At 45.0% G+C, this 17,477-nt stretch overlaps 1 protein-coding gene and 1 long non-coding RNA gene across 2 annotated transcripts; one reads left to right on the top strand and one right to left on the bottom strand.

The window, feature by feature from the left end:
* Positions 1-3,700: 3,700 nt before the first annotated feature.
* Positions 3,701-14,768, top strand: ACP2 (acid phosphatase 2, lysosomal). Its single transcript, XM_082225790.1, has 11 exons — positions 3,701-3,990; positions 4,587-4,682; positions 6,182-6,268; positions 9,892-10,044; positions 10,613-10,711; positions 10,802-10,891; positions 12,395-12,527; positions 12,626-12,714; positions 13,209-13,315; positions 13,895-14,070; positions 14,165-14,768. Exons 1-11 carry the CDS (start codon positions 3,760-3,762, stop codon positions 14,299-14,301), a joined length of 1,398 nt encoding a protein of 465 aa, XP_082081916.1. The 5' UTR covers positions 3,701-3,759; the 3' UTR covers positions 14,302-14,768.
* Positions 14,769-15,246: 478 nt separating this feature from the next.
* Positions 15,247-15,906, bottom strand: LOC309534990. Its single transcript, XR_014220961.1, has 2 exons — positions 15,780-15,906; positions 15,247-15,538 (listed from the first exon to the last, which is right to left on the bottom strand). It is a non-coding gene; the product is annotated as an uncharacterized lncRNA (long non-coding RNA).
* Positions 15,907-17,477: the final 1,571 nt, after the last annotated feature.

The following is a 17,477-nucleotide window of genomic DNA, read 5'->3' on the forward strand; positions in this document are numbered from 1 at the left end:
TGGTGTTCCTTTCGCCCCCTCCGATTTCTACATCCTGGCGGCGTGGTGTGCATGAGAACCCAAAACACAAGGGAAGAAGCCCCTCCTTCCTTTGCACGCCGAATGCTTTGCTTGCGAGGATCATTTGTGCGTTCCACGTTTTTATACCGCCCTTCGTCAGAAACATACCGGGGCGGTGTACAGAAGATGTAACATAGGCATGATTATTTATGGACTTTTTTTTTAAGGGATCCTGCGCAACCCAAAGCCTTGCTACATTCCCCACAGGGTTTGCCTGTTAAAAAAAAGTATCACAATCTGAAATCGTTTGGAGCCTGTTTGAGACCGACACAGCACCCCTTGGCCCAAGCTTCGCTGGGAGGTCAGCGGACTATTCCACACCAATCCACTAGCCAACTAAGCCGGCGTGTTTACTGATAAAGGCAGCTGGCAGCCTTTGCTGTCAGTGACTGGAGGGCCCAGCAGACGAAATGCCACCCTGTACTTAAAGGAGTGGGGATATGGCTGCTCTCCAGATGCTGTTACCTGCAGCTCCTCTTCTCCACCATTGACCAAGCCGGCTGGGGCTGGTGGGAGATACAGTCCAACAACCTCTGGAAGGCTGCAGGTTTGCTGCTCAGTGCTCTTCCTCGACTGGCAATGTATAACAGGTTGCAAATAGCAGCGCACACAAAGCAAGCATAGGAACATAGAGAGCTGCCTTATTCTGAGTCGGAACATTGGGAGCCCTTAGCCAGGGCCAGCCCACCCATGAGGCAAGGTAAGGCAACCGCCTCAGGTCTACAGGGATGACAGATCCTGCCTCCTAGGAATTCATGTGGCCCTTCAGATACTGTTGTCCTCCAACTCCCATCAGCCCCAGCCAGCATGTCCAATGGTCAGGATGATGGGAGTTGTAGTCTAGCAACACATGGAGGGCCACAGATTCCCTATCCCTGCATTAAACCACACTGTCGCTTATTTTAAATCACTTGATCTAAAACACCAAGGGGTGAGTGTGAGTGTGAAGAAATTCCCCCATGCTCTCCCTAAATGGCAACTCCCTGGAGAAGTATAGGAACGCAGGCAGAAAGATGTCCAAAGATGCTTCTGACCAGCCATTTGCCCCAAAGCAGGATTCTCTAAATGTCACCTTCCACCTCTGCAGACTTTTGAAAAGAGACACTCAGCTCTTGGGCCTGTTGGTGTTTGCTCTGGCTACATGATGATCCAGACAGCCCTCATCAGAGCGTGGCTATGCTGAATAATACAATTAGACTTTTCAGAATTGTTGCCTTCCCCTTCTGCTTCACTCATACCAAGGATAAATGAGGAAAAGGCAATATGAGTGTGGCTGCAAAATTAAAACTATTTTGAAACATTACTGTTGACAAAATACAGTATTAGGTGAGGAGAACCAACGCTGCTTCAGGCTGGAATGCCATCCCTGTATACCTGGACATATGTCCTACTGAACTCAGCTGGGCTCACTTCTGAGTAGGCCTGCGTCAGATTGCACTATTATTAACAACACTGCTGTGTGGTCCTCCTCTCACACCATGCTGCTTTAATCTTCATGGGATGTTCTCTCTGGGGAAAGATTTTGTCATGGGGCAATTCCCAGAGGGGTAGTAGCCGTGTTAGCATCTCACAGCAAAAACAACAATCTTGTGGCACCTTAAAAAGTGCACTGTGGCAATATGGCTTTAGATTTAATGGACTACATTTCATTAGATACTTGAAGCATTATCCTGAGTTGGGGAGGGGGGATTGTAAACACTCAAGGTCAAGGTTCTCATGTTAATTTACAAGGCCCATAATAACTTGGGTCCAGGATATCTTAAGGACTGCCTGATCCCTGTTATCACTGTCATATCTATCGTTGACATCTCTGGGGGAGTCTCTCTAATGGTGGTCCTTGCAGGGGTCAGATGCATGGCTTGTAACTACCAGAAGCCCTGCATTCGGTATGGTGGGACCTATCCTGTCGAACTTCTTCCTGAGTGACATTAGACAGGCCCCCTTCCTGCTAGACTTCAGGTGCTTGACAAGGACTTTCATGTTTCAGCAGGCATTTTAAGGTAGCTTTGTTTGGAGGATGGATTTTTATTGCCTGTGTTCTTTGAACGGCACTTTTTAAACATTTTATGTACGCCACTTAGAAATTATTAATATCAAATGGTTTATAAATACCAGAATATCTATATCTATGGACCGTTTGCACATTGCTTGTCACAGTGAAGTCATTAGTTTTAGGGAAATTACGGTACCTATAAATGAAGGGGATCTTCCTTCTCATCACTTGGGGTGCTTAGGGCTCTGGGAAGTGAATTGAAGTTGCACTCTCATTTTCCACCAGCAGGGGCTGGGAAAGACAGCTCAATTCCCACCTTTCAATGATGGCAACAGGAGCTCCAGCAGCTCTAATGAAGTGGGAGCAATAATATGCAGCAGCCTTTGCCAACCTGGTGCCCTCTCATCAGTCAGTATGGCTGTGTTGACTGGAGTTGATGGGAGGCAGTCAATTTTTCAAGAATTATATTGTTTTAATAGTATTTTATGTTTTATTGTATTAGTGTATATTGCTGTACGCTGCCTTGAAAGATGGTATATATGGTAAATACACAGACACACACACATTTGAGTTTTTAAAGAACTCCTGGCGTGGGCGTTGCCAGGATTTTTGTTAGAGCGGTAAGGACTTTTGGGGGGGTAGAAGCAAAGTGATTGGTCAGTTATTAAGCATTTCTATGGTTTCCCTTGAGCTGGGGGGCAGCTGTCCTCCCCACCCCCCTTTACTACCCCCATGACTGCTGGCTGGATTCCATCTAGATCTAGCGATTTGTTAATTTTTCATTTGTTACTAAAGCCTTCAACGCTCACGTCACCACTGTTGCACCAATTCTGAATACTCCCTGCATACTCCCTGAATACCTTCTGCAGTGCAGACAATCACAAATAATCCATCCAGCTTTTCTGCAATCTCCTTAACCTTTTTAAGCACACCTTTAAATTTCCCTTCTCGTATTGTCCCACTGCCTCCCTAGCTGGCTTCTGCTTCTGGTGTATTAAATGTGTGTGGGTTTTTTAATTAATTGATCTCACTGACAGTGGCGTAGCGTGGGTTGTCAGCACCCGGGGCAAGGCAAGTGATTTGCGCCCCCTAACCCGTGGATTTGCGCCCCCTAACCCTAACCCCCAGATGTTGCGCCCGGTGCAGCCGGCCCCCCCCTGCACCCCCCACGCTACGCCACTGCTCACTGTTATAAGCAACATGCTCCTCGAATTCTGTTTTTAAACATCCCCGATTGCCTCGTTTCGCGTTTGTGTGGGCGTGTGCATGGGTTTCTATCAACATCTGTTCCCGTTTGGGCAAGACTTTCAATGTCTTGCTTTTAATAACTTCCTTGCCTCTGCTGCTTACCATGCCGGCATCTTCGTGCATTCGGCGGCACTTTTCCCGATCTGCTGTATACCGTATACAGTACTTTATTGTTATTATTGTTGCTGTTATTTTGCATACCCTTTGTAATCGTTGCAGGAAAACAATTTCCGCGACCTCTCCAGGGACTTCTACTCCCTCTAGTGGTTCTTCAAAAATAACAGTAAAACACCCAGCCATTTCGCGATTATCCCATTTCTAAACAAAATCTCCCTCGGGGAAGGGTGGGGAGAGAAACCCCCCCCCCCGCTTAGTCAAGAGGTCACAAAGTTCAAGGGAATTTCTCAAGAGCCAATAGGCGAGATGGGCACCAGCAGCTTCGGTAGCTGATACTGAGCATGCTCGGGGGAGGTGGAGCATGCTCACTCCCTCTTTCCAAGGTACGGATGCCGAGCGAGGGAGCCTCGGCGCGGATAGGGAGCAAAGCCATGGAGGGTGGAAGGAAGCGGCGGAGCTGGCGAAGCGCCTCTTTCCCGCTGCTGCTGCTGCTGCTGCTGCTGCTGCCGAGTCTCGCCCTTGAGCTCGTCCTGCCGGTCCCCCAGGCTCGGAGTCTCCGCTTTGTTACCTTGGTGAGCAGCAGGAAAGGGAGGCAAGAAAAGAAAGAAAGGGATTAAGGGGGGGATCTTTTTTGGGGGGGGTTGCCACGTGACACAAGGCTTCCCAAGCCCCAAATGGCCAGCAAGGAAAGGGAGGAAAATCTCGATCGGCCCTTTTTAAAACAACAACACACCCATGCAATTCGTGTTGAAAACAAGTGGCTTTTCTTCGCTGCAGGTTGCGCTTTGCAATCGAAGCCGAGATCGCGATTTCTCCGTTAAGAAAATAATCGAAAATTGCAAGGGTTTGGGTTTAATCATCATCATCACCCTCGCCCTAAGTGTTGGTATAGCAGGAGCCAGGGAGGACCCAAGAAGATCAGGGTGCTTGGTCTCTCCCCCCCCCCCCCGCGCCACGTTCTTTCCTTGCTGCGTATCTCCCCGCGCCTTCGGCTATCTTGAGAGCCGGCTGCAGGGCTTGACAGCAACCTCGCCTCGCTTCAGGGTTGGGGTGGAGCAAGAGTCCTAGTTATCTCTGGCCCGAGGCACAATGCATGGGAATTGGGCAAACAGGAGAGGTAGAGGACGCCAGCACCTGCTGGCTAACGGTGAACTATTTTGGTTTTCAGTTATACCGCCATGGAGACCGCTCCCCTGTGAAGGCATACCCCCGAGATCCCTATCAGGAAAGCGCCTGGCCTCAGGGATTTGGGCAACTTTCTCAGGTGGGTATCTCGGAAAAAGCGACCCGTGGGAAACTTTGAACCCCAAGGAAACACATTTCCCAACGGGAGAATGCAGAACTATTTTCTTTGAAGATGAAATTGTGTCAAAACATGGCATGTTGTTATTTGTGGTGGTGGTGGGGTAATTCTCCATGCAGCTCCAGTCTGAGGTTTCCTCTTTTGCCACTGCTGCTGCTGCTTTTCCTCTTGGGAGCTATTTTTAGTTCCGCATTCCTTTTCTCTTTCCTACCCCAGGGAAATGACAGTCCCTTTTAAAATCAGATGAAGCAATAACTTTATTTTTTTAAAAAATAATAATATTTGTTAGAGATTTAATAATTACAGAAAAAAGAAAGAAACAATAAAAAATTAAACAGAACAAAACAATGCCTTACAATACATCAAAAATAAAAAATAACAAAAAACAATACAACTAAACAACATAAAAAACAAAAACATTTAAAAACACATCCAATATTTCCGTATCTTTACCTTTCATTTACTTGTTTCATCGACCTCCTCACACCTCCCTTTTTTGTATTCTAGTTCAATTAGCTATTTCAGCAAATCCTTTCCATCTTTCTCAATTTTTGTTCTATAATTTATCTTAACACAATCTAACCTTAAATTTTCCACTTGGCCCATTAACAATCTATTTTTACTTAAATCTTTATATCATTTCTGCTAAAGCCATATAGCTTCATTCCAACATCCTTCTAACATTCATTAATTTTGCAATATTTCTGTAAATATACTTTACATTTTTTCCAATCTTCTTCCACCGACTCTTCTTCCTGGTCTCGGATTCTACCAGTCATTTCCGCCAATTCCATCAGCTTCATCTGCCATTCTTCCCGAGTGGGTAGATCTTGTGTCTTCCAATGCTTTGCGATAAGTATTCTTGCTGCTGTTGTAGCATACATAAAGTTCTATCCTTCTTTGACACCAATTGGCCGACCATGCCCAGGAGAAAGGCCTCTGGTTTCTTCGGGAAGGTATATTTAAATACCTTTTTCATTTCGTTATAAATCATCTCCCAGAATGTCTTAATCCTTGGGCATGTCCACCAAAGGTGAAAGAATATACCTTCAGTCTCATTACATTTCCAGCATTTATTATCGGGCAGATGGTAAATTTTTGCAAGCTTGACTGGTGTTATGTACCACCTGTAAATCATTTTCATTAAATTCTCTTTTAAGGCATTACATGCCGTAAACGTCATACCTGTTTCATAACTTCATAACTGTTGTCTTTATTTAAAAGACAAGTTTCCCCTGTTTTTATAAAAGCAAATTATGTATAGCTTAACAATCTGCAAAACATGTTGCGGGGGGAGCGGAGGGCTGTGTCATTCATTTCAGAACAGATTTTGGTTAACATTTCCTGTGTCAGCAGTGGCCAAGCTGTAACTCTATTTGTTCTCATTTTCGTTGGTGTGGTTGTGCAAGCAAGCACAAAAACTTGCTTTGCTGTTAATTTGTTGCTGTTGATCCGCGTAGGAAGGAATGCAGCAGCAGTGGGAACTTGGTCGAGCGCTTCGAAGGCGTTATCATGGATTCCTCAATTCCTCATACAATAGACAAGAGGTTAGTGCATTGTCGCAAATTGCTAGAGGTATCATGACCATGCGGTATCCTCTTTGCCCTCCCTGTATTAAAATCTCTTTCCTCTCTCTTTCTAAGTAAGTGGCTGAGGAAAATAATGGAACAACATGAAAGGCTGTTCTTTCAAATGGCATCTTCCGTGTAAACAGTTTGTCAAATCCCTGCTTGGGTTAAAATAATAAAGGAACAATAAACAATTGATGACCAGGGCAGTAATGTAAAGGAAAGTAAAAGGAATAAGAAGATGGCATCTGAGATGGACTGAACTTTGTTTGGTCAAACAGACCACTCAAGACAAAGGGAATTGCACGGGACACAATAAGAGACTGGGGTACTTGATAAGAGTATAGGATCAGATGATTTTCTCCTGCTCTCATGCCAGTGGATGGACCTGTTTGAGCGTGTTTGTTGAAAAATCTATTGAGAACTGTCAGGAGTTCTCTGGTGAGTTGGCCTGTAGTTTTCCACTGCCTTTTTTCTCAGTGATGAAAGCGGATAATGGAAGGCATGGCCCATGAACCAAATTCAGGTAAATACAACAGTAAGAACATCTCCCAAACCCTGTGATGCACTTCAGCTGTCAAGCAGGAATTTATGACGTCAGGCTTGCCTTGCCACATGCACAAAAACCTGCCCAACTGGATTGTCAACCACCTTCTGGGTGTTTTTATTTAACTTTGTCTCAGTGCCACTTAGTAAACAGTTTTAAATGTGCATAAAGGACAATATGAAATGGAGCTATAGGCCTATTTTATTCCTGTTAGGAACATTGTTTTTTATTTATTTATTTCTACATTTATATCCCACCTTTTCCTCCAAGGAGCTCCAGGTGGCATACACAGTTCTCCGTCCCCGTTTTATCTGCACAACAGCCCTGTGAGGTAGGCTAAGCTTAGGGACAGCGACTCGCCCCAGATCACCCAGGGAGCTGCCTGGCCGAGTGGGGACTTGAATCCTGGTCTCTCAGGTCCTAGTCTGGCAGTCCTAACTGTGGCACCGCTGGTGTGGTGTTACAGCATAGCATGACTCTTCTACAGCAGCAGCATACATAAGACAAAAGTGTTCTTCCTATGAAACAGCTTCTTGTAGGCCCTCAAATTTTCCAGCGAAAGCTACAATTTAGATGATGATGAAAGCTCTTCAGGAACATTATTATTAGCCTTTGTGCCCATCCTGTTAGAGCTCAACCTAGGTAGGCAACAGCACTGCTGCTTTGGGGATTTCTTCCTATGTCAGTTTCCAAGCTAAGTGCTGCTTCATGCGATGGGCCCTGCAGTTCCACCATGGTCAGCTGTGGGCTCTCTTTTGTGTAACACCTCCAGGAGATTTGCATGCCTTGAAACATAGTTCTAGAAACTGTGATTGGCTGAGGCTTCCAGAAGTCTGCTTAGCACACCTAAAGAGCTCCACTAATGCTCTTTAGGTGTGTCCAAAACGCAATCAGTTCTTGTTGCAAGTGGGGTAATTGCTCTTTGGCTGCAATGTGTGAAGTGGCAACGAGACAGAGAACTGAAAGCCATCTCAACTCAGCCTGGCCACAGATCATCCCCCATATTATCTGCCTGCTGGCCCAGCCCAGGATGAATTCAGAGCAGGAGCCCTGCTTCTGTTGCCTTCGCTGCTCATGCCTTCTAAGGTGATGCCCTGCCAATCTGGGTATGCTGCATGTAACTTGCACATATTGCAGAGAGGATGTTTTCAAGCCCCACATCTTTGTCCTCTTGCCTGAATTAGAGTCATTGCTGACTTAGTGGCTGCACCTGGAAATACAGCAGGAGCGGCAACTGAAGGAGGTGTCAGAGGGAAAGTTGCAGAGGGTTTTCTCTTGTGACATGTAGCTTGGGCTTGCTCTGGAGCAATTTGCTCTCCAGGCATCTATTGTTTCTTGGTGAAACAGCATGGTCAAGTGACTTCTATGGGGCTTGAAGGCAAGAGTCCTGGCTCTTGTACATGGGAGTAGGATTGAACAGCTGTTGAGGCCTGAAAATTGTACATTGTTTTAAATTTGGCTGTAAGTCGCTTTGGGTTGCCTTGGGCAAGATAAAGCAACCAACAAATGTAAATAAATAAATGAATGAATGAACCTGCACCCCATGTCATATGCATTGTAGAGTGGATATATGGACAAGCAGCACTTTTCTAGTTGCCTCTGAACTTCCCGGGAAAGCCTGTGTCGCACCTGGTCTGATTCAGCCCATTCCTCTCAGAGCTGGAGACTAAATCTAACCCAGGCACCTCTCAGCTTCCACTATCTGTTGCTTATCTGCAGGTAGCTCAGCTTGTTATCTTTTTGGAAGACTAATGAAAAAAACCTAATATACTGTGTGCTGACAGTTGTCTTTTTAAAAGACTGCGCCAAGCCCACGGAACTCATTTGAGAACAGACCAAAATATGTGGAGTAAAGGTTCACATTCTGAAATGCTTCAGGGAATAACATCAGGTGCCTGTTGAAAAGAAAGACTAGTTAAAGAAACAGGGATAAATTAAGGGATTGGGAATTATCTCAAAGGGTGCTTATTTCCACACTGTTTGATTACATTATGTGTTCTTAAGTCCTAGGCTATGACATACACTCCCTTCTTAGAACTCAATTTGTTTATTTGCATAAGTGAAGATTCAAGTGGAATATCCTGTTTGGAGGGAGCTGATTTATTTTGCCCTGCAGGTTTTGTGCTGTCATTGACACACTCCTGTTAGTGACTTGCCCACCAGGGACATTGAAGCATTAAATTCCTTGTGGAGAATGATACATAGAGGCACATCTGTAGGGCTCGAAGATAGGGGTTACAGACAACATATCTGATTTCCACAGACAACATATGCAGGCTTCTTTGGTCTGTGCCAATTCCCCTCCATTCCATATGTCCTTTAGATAATTGGGGACCACTATATGATCTGTCCTTGTAGCTAACCTAGAACAACACTTTGCATTTTCAAGTACAGCACTCAACTCAGCATTCAGCGTGGGTGGTCTTTAGCCTTGGAAAGTGACACACACATAACTCAAGGCTAGAACATCTGTGTTTTGGATTTGTGAAGTTCCATTGCCATTTCTGTAGCTTCCCTAACCACAGCTATGCTTGATTTTCTAGCTCATCTGCTGCCTCTACTTTACTTTCCCTCCCAAACTCCCAGTGTGGTGAGCCAGTGTGGTGTAGTGGTTAAGAGCGGTAGTCATGTAATCTGGGAAACCGGGTTCGTGTCTCCGCTCCTCCACATGCAGCTGCTGGGTGACCTTGGGCCAGTCACACTTCTGTGAAGTCTCTCAGCCCCACTCACCTCACAGAGTGTTTGTTGTGGGGGAGGAAGGGAAAGGAGAATGTTAGCCGCTTTGAGACTCCTGAAGGGGAGTGAAAGGCGGGATATCAAATCCAAACTCTTCTTCTTCTTCTTCTTCCATCCTATTTCCTTGCTTTCTATAGCAGCTCAGATACTCAGAATAGCAACGTGTATCAAATGGTTCTTTGATCAGACTCTGTTGGGACCTATTTATTTCCAGCTTCCTCACTATGTCTCTTGTTAATAGCATGTCTAAATCAGATCAGCACTGCAGCAGAACCATGAACATAAATGACCTTCTGTATTTGATTCTATACTCTGGCAGATCTACATACGCAGCACAGATTTTGATCGGACCCTGATGAGCGCCGAGGCCAATCTGGCAGGATTGTATCCCCCAGAAGGCTGGCAAGTGTTCAACCCCAATATTTCTTGGCAGCCTATTCCTGTCCACACAGTACCTGACTCAGCAGAGCATGTAAGTCACTTTCAGACCTAAGTACCAGTAGACTGGACCTTCTTGCATAAAAAACCTCTCTCTCTCTCTAATTGTTTTCATCTACAGTGGTGCCTCGCAAGACGAAATTAATCCGTTCCGCGAGTCTCTTCGTCTTGCGAAGCACGGCTATTAGCGGCTTAGCAGCTATTAACGGCTTAGCGGCTTTAAGAAAAAGGAAACAAACTCGCAAGAACTCGCAAGACGTTTCGTCTTGCGAAGCAAGCCCATAGGGAAATTCGTCTTGCGGAACGACTCAAAAAACAGAAAACTCTTTCGTCTTGCTCGTTTTTCGTCTTGCGAGGTACCACTGTACCCTGAATGCTACCATTCCACTTCTGACTCCTTAGCAATTCCCGTTTTGGAGCAAGTTGCATTTTTCAGGCCCCATTTCACCTGTCTGGAGGCAGGCAGCCTCTCTTAGAAGTATCACTTTGCTTTCAGCAATTAGCCCATTAACAAGCAGACACAACAGTTAGCATTGCTTGTAAAGATGGATTCATGGTCAAATGATCCTCTTAGTGAACATCTCTATTTTGCCTCTGTCCAGCTCCTGAAGTTTCCATTATCTCCCTGTCCCCGTTACGAACAGCTGCAAAATGAGACCCGGCAGACAGCAGAGTATGTGAATAAGACCATCCAGTACATGGTATGTCAAGTTTGATGTACTTCTCTATCTCTTTATACAATGGTGGTGGCATGGAGAGATGGAAGAGCTGACTGTCCTTTGCTCCTGCAGGGATTTCTGGAGATGGTGGCAAACAAGACGGGAATTCAGGATGTCTCCCTCGAGTCGGTCTGGAGTGTATATGACACACTCTTCTGTGAGGTGAGCTGTCTATCTGTAGTCATTAGTCATTTGCCCTACAACCCATTTAGTATCAGAAGCTGTCTGTGCTCTTGGCTCTAGAACCCAGGCTCAGGGGCCAAATGCGGCCCTCAAGGCCTTTTTGGCAGCCCGTGGCAACATGAGACACCCCACCCAGCAGCCCTTGCACTGCCAGATGAGGAGGTGTGAGGGCTCTGACAGAGTCCTGGAGTCTTCCTGTCTCCTTCCCAAAGCCTAGTTAGTACTTTCCTAGATTTGGGGAGAAGTTGGGAGGGCTCTGGGACCTTGCCAGAGCCTTGTGCCTCCTTCCCAAAGTCTGGTACCTTGGTTAGCCGGCAGTATGCGGACTGTGTGGGGGGGTGTCAAATTTGGCCTCGCTCCCCCCCCATGGGTGTGACAAAGCTGTGTGTGGCCCACAGGTTCCATGCTAAATTACTCTTGTGGCCCACTTGGTATGAAAAGTTGGACCACCCTACTCTAGGCCACATTCTCTCTCATCAGGCTACACCTCTTGCTACCCCTGCTCTGCACCTTCCTTGAGTGCTTTTGCTTGCTTGGAGGATGCAGAGCTAGGTGTGTGTGTGTAGAAAGCAAGCTCTGGTCTCTGTGTGGCTGTAACATAGCCAGCTGCACAAAAGGAGGAGTCACATCTGTTGTTCCACCCACTCTTTGCCTTTGTCCTCACCCACCACTGACATGTGACCCGGAAAACTGTCTGTGGACAAACGCTGGCTCCCTCAGCCTGAAAGCGAAATGAGCGCCACATCCCATAGTCACCTTTGACTGGACTTAACCGTCCAGGAGTACTTTACCTTTACTTAATTATACTCTAATAGCAAAACTGCATTGAGAAGTGAGATGATCGCAAGAGAACAGAGAAGATTTGAAACTTCCTTCCAACACAATTTCTGCTCACAGAAATTCTTTTCTGTGGGAGAGGCTTATCCTGTCTACTTTAGAGTCAGCCACAGATGTGCGAAGAACCTTCCCTTGTCAAGTTGAGAAACAGGTGTTAGTGCAACGTTAAAATTTGCATAATCAGTTTTTACTTAAAAGTGCGAGCATCACAGTCAGACACGTTAGACCTGAAACTCCATGCAATAATGAATATTGTGTCACTTGGATAAGTAGATTAATTTGCTTATTGTGAAGGAAAGCTTGGGAGTTTACAAAATGAAGGCTACCGGAGGCTGTTAGGAAAGCACAGTTCCTTCCTCTGCATCCCAACCCTTATGCACACCAAAGATTTGAAAGCAAAGTATTTTGTCTTCATGAATTCTGATCATAATGACTGTTGAGTTTTGATCCAAACAGCATTGCTTTACAAATGCATCTGTGGTCCTGGGTTGAGGCATTTAAGTTCAGAGGGCAAAAATTTGCCTTAGACCATAGGGCAAGCTCATTCCGGACCAGCTGCCATAACTCGGGGGGGGGGGCTTTCATTTTTGTTTGCCTAGTTTGTGTCTCTGAGTGGCCTCTCTATCTCTTGCAACATCTTTCCAGAAAACACACAAAAAACATCTTCCCGATTGGGTAACTCTCAATGTGATGACTCAGCTGAAGCAGCTGAAAGATTTCAGCTTTGAATTCCTCTTTGGGATCCACAAACGGGTGGAAAAAGCTCGTTTGCAGGGTGGTAAGTGAAAGAATATGGAAGGCAGGTTGGGGAGGAGTGGAGGAGCATTCACTCACTGGTCAAGAACTAGGTTCTGATAGTTTGTTCTGTTTCTGCAGGGGTCCTTCTGTCTCAAATAAGGAAAAACCTTACTCTTGCTGCAAATGCCTCCACACCTCGCCACTTCAAAATGCTAATGTACTCAGCAGTAAGTTTGTTTCTGGGAGCTGTGCTTGCCTTCTCATTATTACCATCTTGTGAACTAAACAAAAAAAAAAAAACAGCTGCAGCTTCCAGCAGTTTCTCCTGCTCTGTGAAAGGAATAAGCAAATTAGTACTTCCGTCTCTTTGCAGCAACTACGGATGCTACAAAAAAAACCCAGATGCTCTCACAAGCAACAGAGAACTTTGTCACTTAGCCTCTCCTTGTAGCGCAGTTCCCAATGTTCCGCTTAGTTTATTTATTTACTTACTAAATGTGTTAGTCACTTTATCTTGTCCAGGGCAACCCAAAGCAACTTACAACCAAACAGGGTGTTGAAATAGGTGCCAGCCTTTTTTCCACGGCCCTGGAGCCCCTTTCTTAGTCTTCCTACCAGCCCCTTGGGAATCTCTGCCAATCTGCCTTCTTCTGAAATGTGGTTTTAAGTCCCCTTCCATATGCACAAAGGAGATGTTCACATTTTTCTTCCTCTTTCTCAGCATGACACCACCCTTGTGGCACTGCAGATGGCTCTGGATGTTTACAGCGGGAGGCAACCACCATATGCCTCGTGTCATATATTTGAGCTGTATCAGGAGGATGATGGGTGAGGGCTTCATGAAGCATATCAATCAAAGGAAATGGTATTCAGAGGCAATAATCTATCAGCCTGCTGTACCTTAACTTTTGTCCACATATTCACGGGAGATGAAATGAAGTAAAAGTAAGACTTGCAATCTTAAGATGAAGAAGGGTTTATACTTCTCTCCCCTGTGGTGATGGAGTTACCAGTGAATATATTAGTAAAGCCTTACGTCTGATATGACTGTGATAGAATTACAAGAAGGAATATCAACAGTACTTTTATGCATCTCTGAATTTGAGAACACCTGACAAAGCACATATAGTATATTCCTGTTAACAGTCCTGTTTGTAACCCAAGGTACCACTGTACTTTTATGAGTTATTTGTAACTAACATCCAGTTTAATTTTTAGTTTTTGCCCCTTGCTCAAAAACAAGGAGGGACAACCCAGCATTTGTTAATTTCTAGCATTCCTCATGCATCTTAGGGTGGAAGGGGGTTGTACGATGATTCAGGGCTTGATTCCAGTAGAAAACATGATATGAAGATGGACGGCAAATAATCAGAATCTCAGTTCCTCTCTTCCCTGTTTTGCTCCTAGTAACTTTTCAGTGGAGATGTTCTTTCGGAATGAGAGTGGGAAGGAGCCTTACCCAGTGCAGCTGCCTGGCTGTGCACAGCGTTGTCCCCTGCTGAATTTCCTGCAACTCACTGAGCCTGTTACTCCACAGGACTGGAAACAAGAATGTCAGATAGCAAGCACCATGAAAGACACAGGTGAGTGGAGGCTGTTCCAGTAGATAAGCCAAAGAAGGACTGAAGTGATTTCAAGTGCCATAAGCATATTTTTTTCCCACTTCACCCTCTGCAGAACTTATTGTGGTTTTGGCTGTCTGTGGATCCATCCTCTTCCTGCTTATTATCCTGCTCCTGACAGTACTCTTCCGTTCCAAGTCCCAGCCTCCTGGCTACCGGCACGTTTCCAATGAAGGAGAGGAACAGCCTTGACATTTGCTCCAGCCCCTCCTGAGGCAGCAGGAGAGCACGGTGCTGACTCTAGAGACAAGAGGGGCTTCTTTCAGTGACTAAGGGTCTTCTTCCTTTGTCCTGATTGCTGCTTCTAAGCCAAAAGGCCCAGACTCTGTAGTGGAGCTGTTGTGACTATCGATGCAGTCGAGCTGCCAAGCGAATAATACCGTCATGAACTAGGAGTGAAATGCAAGCATGATTTGGGGTTGCTGTTTGCCAGTACGCGATTGGTTCTATCAAGGACCCCGGTCTTGCTTCTTTTGAACCCAATATGCTGAAGTCTCTGCTACTGGTGCAGAATGGGCAGCCTTCCCAACTGAAACCTGCTGCTCCTCAGAAAGCCTTGCTTCCACCTGGCGGTTGTTACTTGAACCTCCCTGAACTGTGGGAAAGGGGCCTGGTGCTATAACTGCCTTCTCCAGCTGAGTTATTACCTGGGAATCAAACCACTGCCTCTCTGTCTTACGTACTTGGCTCTTAGCCACAGGGTCCATACAGAAGGATAAGGTTGGGGCTGGACCCAATCTTATATAACAGAGGAAAAAACGACTTTCTCAAAAGCAGCCTTCTTCCCATTTGTCACTGACTACAGAAATTCAGTAAGTGGAACGCAGTACACTTCCTCTGTCTCCCCACTATTTTCAGCCTCAACGTATTCTTACAAAGCAGTGCAGCCTTGTGTTTAGTGGGAAGTGAACTAGTGGAATTTAGAAGTGCTTATTAGCAAAGGCCTGGCTACAATCATTCTTTAAATGCCCTATATTCTGGACCAGCAGAGATTCAAAGAAAATCTGCTGTTTTAAAAACAAAGGTAAGTCTCTGAGGCAGAAAAAGTAGCTAAGTATGTTGCCCTATAGAAAGAATCTTTGTGTATCAAGTGTAGCATGAGAATTTCACAGTAAGGATCTGCACTTTTGTGGAAAATCCTCCTATCATGCCACACTTTATATACATATTCTTTCTAATACATCTTCAAGCACTTTCTCATCATGCATGTTATATCTGACATGCAAAGAACACAAAAATAAGCATCTCTGCTGTTCTAAAAACACAAAGAAATTAAGAACACTCACAGCTGCACACAAATGTCTTGGGTACAAACAAGAAGAGAAAAAGTGAGCCTAGACCCAGTCTTGAACAGAAGTGCTTCTGAGCATATACAGAATGTGTTTCCTTCATGCTTGAAAAACTACAGCTTACCTGCTCTCTAAATACACTAAGGAATAAGAGTCCAGGCATGATTGCAAACACAGGCATGAGTTCCCCAGCATACTTTGCAATCAAATAACACAGTCCTCCTCTCCAAAAAACTGAACACACTCTTTGCTTTTCTCTCCTCCCTGCTGCTTCCCATCTCCTTTCAGACATAGCTCCTCAAAACAAGAAACCAGTGTTCTCTCTGCACATTTCTCTGTCCTGCTCCCATAGGCAAGAAAGCCTCATTCCTTCGTCTTCACCCAGGGCTCAGTCCAGGAAATCTGAGGCCAAATCCAGAAAACAGAGTCTGTCCTTTCCCTCCTTAAAAGTAGCCCATGCTGGTTTTTCTCCCCACCTTTCCCAAGTGCAGCAACTGAATTCTTTAGAAAAGAAGTATAGTGCCCAGATCAAGGGAAATAATATTCTGCCTTAGTCATACCACACCTGGAGTGCTGTGTCCAGTTCTGGGCACTACAATTTAAGAAGGATATTGACAAGCAGCAACATATGCAGAGGAAGGTGACCAAGATGATCAAGGGATGAGAGGAGATACGGTAGCCATCTTCAAATATCTAAAGGGCTGTCCCATGGAAGATGGAACAGTCTTGTTCTCTCCTGCTCCAGAGTGTAGGACCAGAACCAATGGATTCAAGTGACATGAAAGAAGATTCCAGCTAAACAACCAGAACTTTCTGACAGCAAGAGCTGTTCAACAGTGGAACAAACTTGCTCAGAAGGTGCACCTTCCTTGGAGGTTGTTAAGCAGATGTTGAATGGTCATCTGTTATGGATGCTTTGGTTGAGATTCCTGCATTGCAGGGGGTTGGACTAGATGACCCTCAGAGTCCCTTCCAACTCTACAATTTTATGATTCTATGAACCTGCATATATTGCATACGTCTGGCAACACGTCATGCAATATAATTCTGCAAAAAAGGGGGGGGGGAATGGCCAACTCGGTTTGCAGCTGTCAGCATCTATAGTTTCCCCATTGCTGATCACCCAACTGCATGGCACGGTTCCTGCAGGGCAGGATGCAAACACAGAGGCAAATGAAGTCCAGCACAATTGGTTGATTACTATTACATGTATTTCCTGCAAGCCAGGTAAAAAATCAAGAGGGGCAAGATTTAAAGTTGTCTGCTTTGGTACAAATTGAGGGCATAAAAGGTTTCTGTGATTTATTGTTTGAGTACCTGATTGTTGTCTTTGTAATTCACTTGGATAATTTTCTTAGCCTCCCCCTCCCCCCCCCCCAATTAAAAACCAAGTGGAGAAAATCAAGACTGGACTCTTGTTCTTTCTTCCTCTGAGCAGGTTTTAGAGCTGGACCAAAAGGGGGGGAGGGTGCAATTGCAAAATAAATCTTTTTGCATCATGGATCCTAGTGAGAAAACATTTCACCCCAAGGGAAAACCTGCCTTTATGAAAGTTGTCTGTATATACTACACTTTATTTTACTGTTTCTTTATGTAAATTGATGTATTTATAGGAGTGAGTTTATAGGGTTCCACCTACTCTGCGCATTTATATCTGGTGTGCAGTTGGAACATCTTGAAACTGCTTCTTTTTAAGGAATCAAACTTGAGCATATAGAAGTAGAAGCAGGGGAGGAGATTATGAGGTGAGTTGAGCAGATTTTCAACCAAGTTTGCAAAGATGGGGCTCCTGAACCTTTTTCTTCCTACTATGGTTATTATTCTTTGATTCCTGCCCAATAACACTTCTTTTGTTCCATAGCTCTTACCAGAGGATGGGGGAGGAGGGAGTCAAGATCTAAAAGGCCTGGTTCTTGAAAGCAAAATTATGCAAAGTTACTGAAACTTGCATAATTCATTCTATGCACAGAACTTTAGTTTATTTGGGATAAAGTTTGTAAAGCTCCTCGTATCTGGTCTTTGGATATGCCTACTTCCTAGTTCTTTTTCTTCTTAGGGAGCAGTTCAGCTTCTCAGGCA

This window comes from Podarcis vaucheri (genome assembly GCF_965113315.1).
Source record: "Podarcis vaucheri genome assembly, chromosome: 1".
NCBI lineage: Eukaryota > Metazoa > Chordata > Lepidosauria > Squamata > Lacertidae > Podarcis > Podarcis vaucheri.